Source organism: Cynara cardunculus (genome assembly GCF_001531365.2).
Source record: "Cynara cardunculus var. scolymus isolate 2C chromosome LG 3, CcrdV1, whole genome shotgun sequence".
Taxonomy (NCBI): Eukaryota; Viridiplantae; Streptophyta; class Magnoliopsida; order Asterales; family Asteraceae; genus Cynara; species Cynara cardunculus.
This window is the reverse complement of record NC_037530.1, coordinates 27,341,713-27,354,802: the sequence shown is the minus strand read 5'-3', so window position 1 is coordinate 27,354,802 and position 13,090 is coordinate 27,341,713. Positions and strand designations below refer to the sequence as shown.

At 33.8% G+C, this 13,090-nt stretch overlaps 2 protein-coding genes across 3 annotated transcripts; both read left to right on the top strand.

Moving 5' to 3' along the window:
• Window positions 1-2,378: 2,378 nt before the first annotated feature.
• Window positions 2,379-2,807, top strand: LOC112509084. The gene has a single exon (XM_025113957.1). The coding sequence runs from the start codon at window positions 2,379-2,381 to the stop codon at window positions 2,805-2,807; it is 429 nt and encodes a 142-aa protein (XP_024969725.1).
• A 6,679-nt stretch (window positions 2,808-9,486) lies between these two features.
• Window positions 9,487-12,848, top strand: LOC112509470 (protein TIC 22, chloroplastic). Of its 2 annotated transcripts, XM_025114449.1 has the most exons (8): window positions 9,487-9,914; window positions 10,004-10,066; window positions 10,466-10,540; window positions 11,351-11,401; window positions 11,908-11,967; window positions 12,060-12,131; window positions 12,362-12,397; window positions 12,487-12,848. In XM_025114449.1, the coding sequence occupies exons 1-8, from the start codon at window positions 9,498-9,500 to the stop codon at window positions 12,577-12,579; spliced, it is 867 nt and encodes a 288-aa protein (XP_024970217.1). In that variant the 5' UTR covers window positions 9,487-9,497; the 3' UTR covers window positions 12,580-12,848. The 2 variants fall into 2 exon arrangements, with proteins under 2 accessions (XP_024970217.1, XP_024970218.1); XM_025114450.1 differs by lacking the exons at window positions 11,908-11,967; window positions 12,060-12,131.
• The last annotated feature ends 242 nt before the right edge of the window (window positions 12,849-13,090 follow it).

Sequence of the window (13,090 nt, the reverse complement as noted above, 5' to 3'; positions counted from 1 at the left end):
TCATGAGTTTGCAAAATCAATAACTGTTAAAGTAAGGATTCGATAACTGTTGAATAATCGACAATAAAAGATAACTCTAATTTACAGGGTTATCTGGTTTTTAAAATTTTATCATTTTGATTCTCAATATTATCCTTTTGACTCACAAAACTTTTTTAATTGTTTTAATTTATTTTTAATTTAAAAAAATCTTTTAATTTTTATTGTTATCACAATATGAGGTTAATAGGGTGTTCTCGTATTCTCGTAAATGACAGGGGTTCTCGTTCGAACCCTTCCCATATATATATATATATATATATATTAGTATTAGCAAGCCCAACTTTTTTAACTTATGGGCTATGGCCCAAATATATCCCTAATCCCAACATAAAGCCTAACATCTAACATAATCAAATCCAAATGAATCGGCGCCTAAAAATCCCTAAACCAGTAAACATATCGACACATTTGACATTGACGGTCTCTAAATTTTGAAATCCCTCGAGAACTCTCCAAATTTTGAAATTGCTCAACTCTTTCCATTCCAGATTCTGACTTCACCGCACATCAAGACCAAGTCTTCAAATTGGCAAATCAAGTCTCCAAATCCAGATTTGTAAGTCATGTTTTATCATTTTATGAAACTTTTTTGTTGCTTTAAGAAACTTCTATCTATAATGGGTCTTTGATCAATGATTACTGTTATATTTAAAGTATTAGTGATGTTTCTATGAAATCTTATTTCCTATATTGAGCATATTGTAGCTTATGTTTGTTTTCTACTTTTTTTGTTTGGGTGTCTATTTATGCGTTTTAGATGGAAATACCCTCTCAAACACAAAGTATAGACGCAATCGGTGTTTCTAAACCTCCTTTCCCACCTAAATCCAAAGACAGAGAAAAAAAAGCAGACAATGTTTTGAAGTATGAGACCATTTTACGAGAAATGAGACTAACCAAAATGACCCAAGGGTTGTGTGTAATTACTATGCTAAAGATTATGCAGGTGATAAGAAAAAAATGGAACTAGCACCCTTGGGAACCATCTTAACCATCAATGTAAAAAGTACCCATTTAGATTAGAGGATAAGAAGCAAAGATTTTTGTCTTTTCAAAAGAATAACGTGAAGGAAAGGGGTAGTCTTGTATCTGTTGGGTTTAGTCAAAAAGCATGTTGAAAAGCTTGTGCAAAAATAATTGTGATTGACGAGTTACCTTTTAGATTTGTTGAACAATAAGGGTTCAAATCATTTTGTAGTGTTGCATGTCCTAAATTTGAACTTTCATCGCGCATTACAATAGGTAAGGATATTATGAATCTCTATAATGATGAAAAGAAAAAAATGAGGTCCTTTTTCATTCAAAATTCACAAAGAGTTTCCCTCACCATGGATACTTGGACTTCTACTTAGAATGTTGTATGTATGGTATTAGCAGCCCATTTCATAGATTCTGATTAGAAAATTCAGAAGAGGATCTTGAACTTTTGTCAAGTGTCTAACCACAAAGGAGAGACAATAGAAAAAGCTATTAAGTCGTGTTTAAAAAAATGGGTCTTGAGAGGGTGTTCACTATCATTGTCGATAATGTTATAAAACTGCATTCCGTACTCGATATGATCATTATGAATTCATTGTTATGCCATTCGCGTTAAATAATGCTCCAACAATTTTTATGGATCTTATGAACCGGGCTTTCAAAGATTATTTGGATGACTTTGTTATCGTTTTTATTGACGATATTCTCATATATTCAAAGTCGAAAGAAAATCATGAAACTCACTTACGTACTACTTTAGAAACTCTTCAAAATAAGAAGTTGTACGCAAAGTTTTGTAAGTGTGAATTCTACTTGCATCAAGTGGCATTTTTTTGTCACATTATCTCTGGCGAAGGCATTAAAGTCGATCCTACAAAGGTTGAGTCTATCACTAATTGGCCATAACCAACAAATGTTTCTGAAGTATGAAGTTACCTAGGTCTGGTAGGTTACTATCGACGGTTCGTTGAAAACTTTTCCCAGATCGCGCTCCCTATGACTAAACTTCTTCGAAAACAATTTAAATTTGTTTGGGGTGAAGAACAGGAAAAGAGTTTTGAAGAACTGAGAAAGAGATTAATTACAATGCATGTTCTTGCATTGCCATCTGGGTCGGGAGGTATTCAGGTTTATAATGATGCTTCTAAAAGTGGTATTGGTTGTGTTCTAATGCAGCATGGCAAAGTGATTGCGTATGCCTCTCGTTAGCTCAAACCTTATGAATTAAACTACCCTACTCATGATCTTGAATTGGCAGCAGTCATTTTTGCACTCAAACTATGGCGTCACTATTTGTACTCAAACTATGGCGTCACTATTTGTATTTAAAGTACATCTTCACGTAAAAAGAGTTGAATATGCATCAACGACGGTGGCTTGAACTTCTTACGGACTACGACGTCCGAATTCAATATCATCCAGGCAAAGCCAATGTAGTCGCCGATGCCCTTAGCCGTAAAAGCATTGGTAATGTATCGTCTTTAACCGTTCAGTCCCATATTGCTTCAGATATAGAAGGTATGGGTATTACTTTGTGTTATCATGGTAGAGATGAAGTTTTGGTTAGTCTCACGGTTGAACCAACTCTTGTATCTCAAATCAAAGAGGCTCAACAAGAGGATGGAGAACTTTGGGCTATCTTACAAAAGGCTAAAGATGATAAAGGTATTGTCTGGTTTTCAAATCGACTTTGTGTACCCGACAATCCTGAACTCAAAGAAGCAGTTATGAGTGAAGTTCATAATTCGTTGTTCTCAATTCATCCCGGGTCCACTAAGATGTACTGAGATCTAAAACAATAATTTTGGTGGAATGGTATGAAACGAGATATAGCAGAATATGTGGCAAAATGTCTTACTTGCTAGAAAGTGAAGATTGAACATCAACGAACTAGCGGATTGTTACAACCATTAGAGATTTCAGTTTGGAAATGGAAACATATCTCTAAGGATTTTGTGACAGTACTGCCGAAAACTCCGAGACGACATGATGATATATGGGTAGTAGTTGACCATTTGACAAAATTGGCTCATTTCCTACCTATACAAGAAACGTACCCTGTTAGTAAACTGTCCGATCTATTCCATCGAGAAATCATGAGGTTGCATGGCACGCCAGTTTCTATCATATCGGACCGAGATCCGTGATTCACTTCTCGATTCTGAAAAAGTCTTCACCAGGCTTGGGATACGCGATTGACTATGAGTTCAACTTTTCATCCACAAACAGATGGTCAAACTAAACGAACTATTCAAACTCTAGAAGATATGTTACAGGCTTGTGCTCTTGAGTGGTCTGGTGGTTGGGATGAGTCTTTAATCTTCTGGAATTCGCGTATAACAATAGTTGGCAAGCTAGTATAGGCATGGCCCTGTACCAAGCGTTATACGGTCGGAAATGTAGAACACCGATCTGTTGGAATGAAGTGGAGGAACGAGCTATTGAAGGACCCGAACTTGTCCAAATTACTACTGAACAAGTCGAGATTGCAAGACAGAAAATGAAAGAGGCTCAATCTTGGCAGAAAAGTTACGTTGACAAGCATAAAAAACATTTAGAGTTCCAAACGGGTGATCACATCTTCCTAAAAGTTTCACCGTTACGAGGTTTTCGTAGGTTTGGAATTAAAGGTAATTTTAGTCCGAGATATATTGGACCCCTTGAAATACTTAAACGGATTGGAGAGGTGGCGTATCGCCTGGCGTTACCTCCTCAACTATCACATATTCATAACATTTTTCATATCTCATCACTCCGCAAATATCATTATCACCCTTTCCATGTGATTGATTATCCGTTGGACAAAGTTGAGAAAGATCTCTCTTATATTGAAGAACCAGATGCGATAATTAGTCGAGAATAGAGACAAATATGACGAATGTCAATACCGTTTGTTAAAGTGTTATGGCAAAATCATTCCAAGCGAGAAGCCACATTGGAAACAGAGGAATCTATGTGAAAGGAGTACCCATATCTATTCGAGTCATGTAAGTCCTCTAAACCTATCTAAATTTTGAGGACGAAATATTCTTTTTAGGAGAGGAGGATTATAATATTTGTGTTCTATTAACTCGTACAAATTGAATTAAGTAAATTTTTGGTAAAATTATGCATAACATATTTGTACCTTATGCTTAACCAACTTGTACCTTGTACTAGTTTTGTGTCAAAAGTTGAGTTTATACCTATTTTGGCATAAAGTTGAGAATCTAGACTTGAAGGATTAAAATCGTCAAATGATTAAACTTTATATATATAAGAAAATAAATAAATAAATATATATATATATATATATATATATATATACATGGATGCATGAATGACGGTTTTTATCACCGCCTCATTCTCTAATTTTTCTCTCTTTCTAAAACTCTCGTCTTCTATTTAAATTTTATGTCAAGTTATTAAGGGGATCGAAGTTAACAAATATATGTTCAGAATTCACTCTCTGAACCCTTTTTAAAGGTATAAATTTCATTCATTTTTATTATGGTGTTTACTTTAGGGTTCTTGAGACCGGTTTATAAATTATGTTTATGTCTAAGTTTACGGATTGATGTTATCAAAATTATGATATATTTGATGCTTAGAATGCTAGGACTGGTTAATTGATGTAGAAATTAAAAGGATATATTATAGTTTCAATATGGTTAGATTGTGGGTATATGTTTAACCGTACATCAATTGTTCGGTTAAATGTTGAAAAGAGTTAAAATGCATGATTAAGCTTAGGTTAGCGACCATTAGACTTGTTTTACTGTTTAGTATGTTGAAGTATGTTTATAACATGTAAATGTAGCGAATCATGGAAGATGGATCATAAAAGTTAGTCGGGAATTGCGGAATCGAATTTTACCGACAATGCAACTCCCGTACTTTGACAATGTATAACTCACAAACTGTAAGTCAGAATAAGCTCGTATTTTGCATTCAAAAAGATTTTACTGCATACTACAACTTTCATGAAGGGTCGAAAATCCAGTTATGACTCTAAGTGGCTCAAAACAGTGTATTTTCAGGGCTATTTACACTTTTATTTAGACAATATAATTTGTATTGGTCTCAAGTAGAGAAAAAATGCTTAGAAATAAGAGACACAGAAGCGGTTGGATCGAAAGAGAATAAGGCTAAGTTTTACGTTTGAGTTTTCAATTCATATCCGGTTGTCCTTCTTGACGTCTACGTTGTTTAATTACATTAAGACCTAAGTAATTTTATTAGAATAATTATGTTACGGTTTATATGTTTTGTAAATAGTAACCCGTTTATGCATTCGTTTGGCATGTGGACAAATCAAACTTGATCGTGAATTTTCGTTTGATCGTGCGTTAATTGTCAAATTCGGTTAATGTACGGATTTCATAACTCACTTGACACGGGGATAGCCGTTTATATAAGGCTTCCTAATCTGAATATATTGGTTCTAAATTCTCATTGTGCTCATCAATTGCTATTGAGGTTTTATTTCCTTTCAAAATATGATTTACATTCTTATTTGGAACATGGATCATTTTGATCATTTGATTTGTTTGATTACTTCATTTGTGAAATATTTTTACTATAGACTCAATAACCGGAGCATCGGTATTGAGATTTTCCATGGTGACTAAAACGATCATGACGTCCTCATTTTTATAGTCCTTAAAGGTGGACTTGATTATATACCGGTCGAATAGAGGACGTATGGATCGATGCTAGGAACCGTTATCGGATAATAAATTATGGTCATGGTTAAATCCACGGAGAGAATTGTTGTGTTGTGCTCGCACCCTTTTTCTCACTGATGCCTGAATGGACTGATCATCCTTTGGGAACAACGAGTCCTCGTGATGCGGTTTGGTCTTCGGACCCTTGACATGCCTTCGGGGTATTTTCACTTTCTTTTGGATTATCACTTAGCGTTATAAATTATTTTTGAACTTGTTATCTCATATTCATTGTTTAGTTATATTATTATCCATTCACTGAGCATTAAACTCATCCGAGATTTTCTTGTCCTCGGCAGGTACATGACTTAGCAGAGATTTTGGGGTGAGAGCTACGGAGATAACAATACTGAAAATTAACCATTAAGTCATATTTTTGTTAACTTTTGATGACTAGTGTATATATATTGGTAATTTGGGACCGCATTTTGAGACACATTATCTTCGTAAGTGGTTATGTAATTATCTTTTGGTAAATTTTATTAGCTGCTCTTTTTTATATAGTAAGTTGATTTTTTTTAAACCAATTGTGGCATCTCCGGTTTTTGACCAAGCAGGACGAGGGTGTTACATTTTAATTGTTTTTAAATATGGAAGATTAAATAGAGTAACTTTTTTAAGGAAATTCTATATCAATTGATTTTAATATATAATATTAATAATTTAATTCTTATGAAATATTTATTTCATCGTCATAATAACAAAAGAATCGGTATTTTTTTCAAGCAACAAGTGGTTACTGATTTATTAATAATATAGTTGTGATATTTTCCAGATTTTGAGTACATTATTTTGTTTTCATTCGTAAAACAAATTTCATTAATGAAACAATGTTATACAGTTTTCAAAATGTTTTAAAAATGAAACTAAATTCATTTTAGTTAGGAACCATGAAACTATTTTCATTAATGAAGTAATAGTATTCAGGTCTTGAAATGTTTTATTGACTGAACTATATTTGGTTTTATTAATAAAACCAATTTAATCTTGGCTATAAATCATGAAACCGATTCCATTTTGGTTAGCTTGGAAACATGATTTTTTTAAATGAATGAAATATTATTATTCAGTTCTTGAAGTGTTTCATTGACTGAACAATATTTAGTTTAATATGTAAAATTGAGTTCATCTAGGTTAGAAACAATGAAACTTGATTCTATTTTGGTTAGAAAACATTTCAACAATTTTCACTGCTGAAACAATGTTATTCAGTTTTTAGAATTATGGAGTCCATGAAACCAATTTCAATGATGAAACAAATTTCATTAATGAAAACATGTTATTCAAGTTTTTGAAAAATGTTCAATTGACTGAACCATATTTGGCTCAAATTTCATTATACAGACGAATAATGAAACAAATTTCACTAACGAAAAAATGAGATATAGTTTCCAAAATGTTTTATTGATGAAACCAATTTCATTAATGAAATCGTATTATTTATTTTGCAAAAAAAATTCATTCTTAAAACCGATCTCACTAATGAAATGTTTGTCAAATTCAATAATGTTTGATCAAATGAAGATGAATCCGAGTGTAATTCTTTTTTGAATATTGAACATGAACTCAATTTCACGAATGAAGTCATTTTATTTAGTTTCTGAAACGTTTTAGTCATGACACCGGTTTCACTGAATAAATAAAACTATTCAGTTTACAAAATAAAATTATTTGAAAACGGCAAAAAATCGAACAATATGGCTGGAAGTTAAAAATAGTTTGCCAATTTTACCCTTTCTGATTCAATATTAAACCTTTTATTTTATTTTTTATTTTACTTTCCAAATATAACACATTTTAATTATGACCATTGATTCAAAAAAATAGATTGATGAGATTGGTTTGTAGGGTTTGCACAAAAGGGGGGTAGTTTGCATTTGATCGCCTCTATCTATCTATCTATCTATCTATCTATCTATCTATATATATATATATATATATATCTATATATATATATCTATATATCTATATATATATATATATCTATATATATATATATAGTTTGTGATAACCATGAGATCCAATCTCAACCACAAATCAATAGATAAATTAAGAAATTTATAATTTTGGTAATTTTGAATTAAAATTTTAATGCAATGACATTTTAAGTATTTTAAAACTCTCATCCCTCCTCTCTCCTCTCTTCTCTCTCCGTCCTCCGTCCTTCGGCCACCGTCTTCCGGTGATACCACAGTGGTATCACGATGCATCTTATATGTGCTTGGGTATCACACTAAGATTATTTGTGTGGTCGATCGGAGATGTAACACAGGGGTATCAAAATGCATCTTATATGTAATTGGGTATCACACTGTGTCTTTTGTTTAACAGAGTCAATATTTTTAGGTATCACAGTGGTATCATCAGAGGACGGTGGCCGGAGGACGGAGAGAGAAGAGAAAATACCTAAAATGTTCTTGCATTAAAATTTTAATTCAAAATAACCAAAATTATAAATTTCTTAATTTATCTATTGATTTGTGGTTGAGATTGGATCTCACGGTTACCACAAACTAGTCAGTTCTCYCTTGAATRGGCCCATATATATATATATATATATACCATATATATATATGGTATATTTCAAATACAACCATGTATATTTGTACAATCAATGCAACCCAATTAATTGATATATTTATATAAATAATGAGAGTTCATTTATTATGATTTGATTATTTATGGAAGATGAATAAGGTTCATTAATTATGATCAATATTTTATATTATGAAACAATCATAACTTATATGAAGTCACATATTCACCAAATTAAATGGATGATTGAGATTGAGTTGTATTGATTGTACAAATGTAAAGGGTTGTATAATAATCCACTTATATATATATATATATATATATAGTTCTAAATCATAAAGAAAGATGTTTTTTATATGTATAAAGTCTTACAAAATTAAGATGAACTCACCAAGCTAGGTTAGCTAAAACCTAGAAACCTATCAAAATCTTATATTTTGGGTAGAGAAATCTTGAAGCTTTAATCCTCACTCTAAATCCAAACCTTGAATGGCTCCAACACACTTCCAAAATCACCCCAAAAGCTTCCCGAATCGTCTTCGTTAAGAGATAAATGAACGAGATCAAGAAAATGATAAACCCTAGTCTCAAAAAACAACTTTTTATGCTTTAAGGCCCATGAATTATCATGCCCATGATTGTATCGCTTGGACGTACAAAACCTCGATACGCTCTTGTGTTCGCTATTGTGACATGTCATCACTATCTCTGTCACTATCACATCAGACGTACACACACTCGGTACATCTGATGTTATCATGACACGATGTCACTATCGCTAGCGCTATAACCAAACTCAATATTTGACATCTTTTTTGACCCCGTAACGTAACACGGAAACTCACGATCGAAGGTCAAATATTCCTACTTTGAAAACAAAATCAACTCGACAATTCCAAGAATTCCATATTTATAATAAGAAAACAGGGGTGTTACATCACCCTCATTTTCCTTATCAGTAACATTCTCAGCCCCTAAAATGGCAAATGTCTCTTACCTGATAATCGCTAACTGTATAAGAGTCTTCTCTTTCGCTTACAGAATAAGATTACTGGTTCTTTTTATGCCTATTACCCGATAAGATTCTCAAACTTTACGATACTCATGATAAAAATAAAAATAGCCCAAATTATGAATAGCAGCATAGTTGGGCCGGACCATGAAGGCCCACCAAGATGAAATATTGGAATACAAGCAACTCCATTCCTCGTTCATTTCTCCCTTTTCTCCTCGGTAATGGGGTCTCCAAACCCCTCTTCCTCTGCAACACCCAATCCCTTCGCCTTCTTCCACCAACATTTCCTCCGACTAGGCTCCGATATCGCCTCCCGTTTCGATGAAACACGGCGGGAGATTGCCAAAAATCTTTTCCCGTTTCCACCACCTAAGCACCAGCGTTCATCATTGCCTTTTGCTTCGTTGTCAGAGTCACAGTCACAGCAATACCAAGATGACAACAAGCTTCGTGGTGGGAAACATGTGTTTGACTTGGCTTTAAGCTCTGAACATGTGTCCAAGACGCTCGCCGGAACGGAGTTGTACACAGTCAGTAATTCCGACAATGAATTCGTGCTAATTTCTGATCCTAACGGACTCAAGTCAATTGGATTGCTTTGTTTTCGTAAAGAAGACGCTGAAGCATTTCTCGCTCAGGTGCTAGTGTCGTGTGTTTGTGTGTGTGCGTGCGTGCGTGCGAGTAACGAGTTATATATGTTCATTGTATATGCACATTTGAATTGCAGGTTCGATTGAGGAAAGGGGAGCTGAGAGGGCGCGCAAAGGTTGTACCTATTGCACTTGACCAGGTGATCATTTTGGAATCTAGAGCGTTGAAGTTAATTAAAATTGCATAGTTATTTTGGTTCATGTTTGCTCTTTTGGATGCTTATTTTGATGGCAATGGATGAATATTTTCTTAAAATTTGATCAAACAAAACAACTGTGCTTCACTTTGATAGTGAAATGAGCCATCTCAATAGTAAATTTGTTGTAGATTCTAGGGTTTATTGAGAAAACATCATAATCACATTAAACTTTGTACAAGTACTCCAAATTGAAGGATGTTGGCTGTAAATTGGCCACAGAATCCATCTTAATTTTGCATTTGAAAAGTGTTGGTTTGATGATAGATATGGAAGTGCAGCTTCACCTCTATTACACTTAATGTTCAGTTTCTGATATTTGTATCCATTCTTTATTTCTAGGTTTATTTGTTGAAGGTTGAAGGAATTGCATTCCGATTTTTGCCTGATCCTGTTCAACTTAAGAATGCAATGGAGGTTGGTGCTTTACATTTACTGATTTATTCAATGACTAATTAGATAACATCAACATCAAGGGTCTAACTGTTCACATCCTTTTTTAGTTTGCATCCTTTTTTAACTTTCTACGTAGAGCAGGCAGGTCATGGATACCTTTTCATGGAGATGGTTCCTGTAGTTCATCTACTTTCAAGTGTCAGGACAAGAATAATAGAAAAGTATCGGTGTTTTAGACAATAAATCAATCTTATTTCCAGAGTTCATTGTGAATCATTGATCATTTAGCCATCCTAGTTAAAATGCAGCTGCAGTCAATAATCACTATGCATGCCTATACCTTGTATCATCATGTAATTTACAATGGCATTCTTTTCTGAGTTGATGCTACATTGGCATACCAAAAAGAACCACTTCTATTTGAAGTGCCTAGTCTCAAAAATAGATAAAAGTATTCTGTCGTGTTGATAGAGTACCGAATCACCAAGACTTTTTCTTGAAGCAAGTTATTGGGCTAACTTTAAGCATATGCAAATGGTCTATACGTCAGGTTTCTTAGAATCAGCAAATGTGACACATGAATCCTAGGACAGAGTCTACAGTATTGGAGTAGGATCGTGAATTAAATGGTGGTATTCTATTTTCCTATTGATATACATGAAAAAGACAGTTGTTCTGTAGACGTCCTCTCAAAAGTTCAGTACCCACAATGTCACATATATCAATGAAGTACTCGAACTAAAACCCATTGTATTCCATTAATATTCAACTTGCTACTGATTTTGATCTTGGTATTCTAATTCTGAGTAGTTCTTATTGTCATGTTTATAGCTAAAATCTTCTGCTACAAAGAGTGGGTTTGATGGAGTACCTGTTTTTCAGGTATGTGGAATTACTTCTTATCTGTAATCTAGTGAGTTCTCTTTCTGTAAAGTGACAATGCTGTTACACTCGACACTTTACACATCGCACCAACTCTTTCAAATTAATGTTCAATCTAATGCGCAAGCACAGAAATCCAGCCAACAAGTTTTAACACACAAAACACCCACTTGTAACAATAATGAGTAAATGATCTAGCAATGGCTGGTGCAAAATCAGGGTGAATTTTCATTTTTTATATTTTTTTCTTGTAATATGGGACTTCTTATATGGTATTACTCAGTTTTTATATGTTACTAAAACATGAAAATATGCATTGGGGATACAATGATGAACAGTTGAAATGCTTAAAGCCTTGTTCGTACACCAACATTTTTCTTTCTTCCTCTACTTGTTTTAATTGTTGCCGGATCTGAACTAAATGATGTGCGTACAAAACTGTTCTGGATGTGGATCATCGCTTTTCCAATAAATTTATGTTTGCCCTTTTTTGTTTCTTTGTGTAGTCGGACCTCTTAGTTGTAAAGAAGAGGAACAAACGTTACTGTCCTATATACTTTCGGAAGGTTTGTATTTGAATTTTCTAACAACCCAGAGCTGGTGGGATGGGAGATTCGGTTAAAATGCTATACTGATTGAAACTTGAATGTATGCTTAGGAGGATATCGAGAAAGAATTGTTAATGGTTCCACGTGGACCAAGAGGACCAGGGATGTCACAACATATCATGGTATTGCAAACTTTTTCACATTCATGTTTCTTATATATAAATGGAAATATGTTCATTAAATTCATCATATTGAACAAGTTCTAGATGAATCAAAGGTTTTACATATCCGATTTTTTCAGGCTAAAAGTTCTAGTTACTTGATTTCTAAACCTACAATATTGTTTATTCGATCATTCTAAGATCTCCTTTTTTTCTACTGAGAGTGCGTGCCATTTCTATTCCTCTTGCAGGTCGGAAGTCTGGAAGATGTTTTGAAGAAAATGGAGGTAACTAACCTAATGCGTATTTCATGTGTTCCAATCATTTCTTGCTGTAGTATATGATTATCTAACATTATGTATGGCTTGGATGGCAGACGAGTGAGAAAAATTCGGGTTGGGAAGATCTGATTTTTATCCCCCCTGGTAAAAGTCACTCCCAACACTTGCAGGAAGTGGTAAAAGCGTAGAAAGAATCGGTTCATAATAAGCCATGATGCAAAGCAGACCCAACAAATGTAGCCATTTTTCCAGTCTTGTGAGAAAAACAGGTATGTTTCTTGTTTTTTGTTTAGTCCCATACAACAGTTTGTGTTTTGACTTTCGAGTGTCAAATATGAGTTATGATTTAGATAGAAAAATTCCATAGAAATTGTTTGTTTTGTAGTGAGAAATGATAACTACATTAAACTATCATGTATTCCTATTATCATCTATGTCGATCCTAATTTGAAAAGTAGTAGATTTGAGTTACCAACACCAGAAGTGGATCGTACTTTCTGGATGAAGGGCAGTGTGGGTCATTTGCTGTGTAACTGGACCCAGTGAATCCTATATAAAGTGTGGTTTGTTAACACAAGGTGTAGAGCCTTAAATGGATTCACTCACTAGCTTGGAACAATGCTAATGAATCCACATTATATTCATTAATGAATATTAGAAGGGTATCCGCGTAATGCAGCGAGATATATCTAGATTTTA

Coding starts and splice junctions, on each gene's coding strand:
- LOC112509084 (XM_025113957.1), top strand. CDS start 2,379: ATGCATCAACGACGGTGGCTTGAACTTCTTACGGACTACGACGTCCGA.
- LOC112509470 (XM_025114449.1), top strand. CDS start 9,498: ATGGGGTCTCCAAACCCCTCTTCCTCTGCAACACCCAATCCCTTCGCC. Junction 9,915..10,003: donor CTGAAGCATTTCTCGCTCAG/GTGCTAGTGTCG, acceptor TTTGAATTGCAG/GTTCGATTGAGGAAAGGGGA. Junction 10,067..10,465: donor TACCTATTGCACTTGACCAG/GTGATCATTTTG, acceptor CTTTATTTCTAG/GTTTATTTGTTGAAGGTTGA.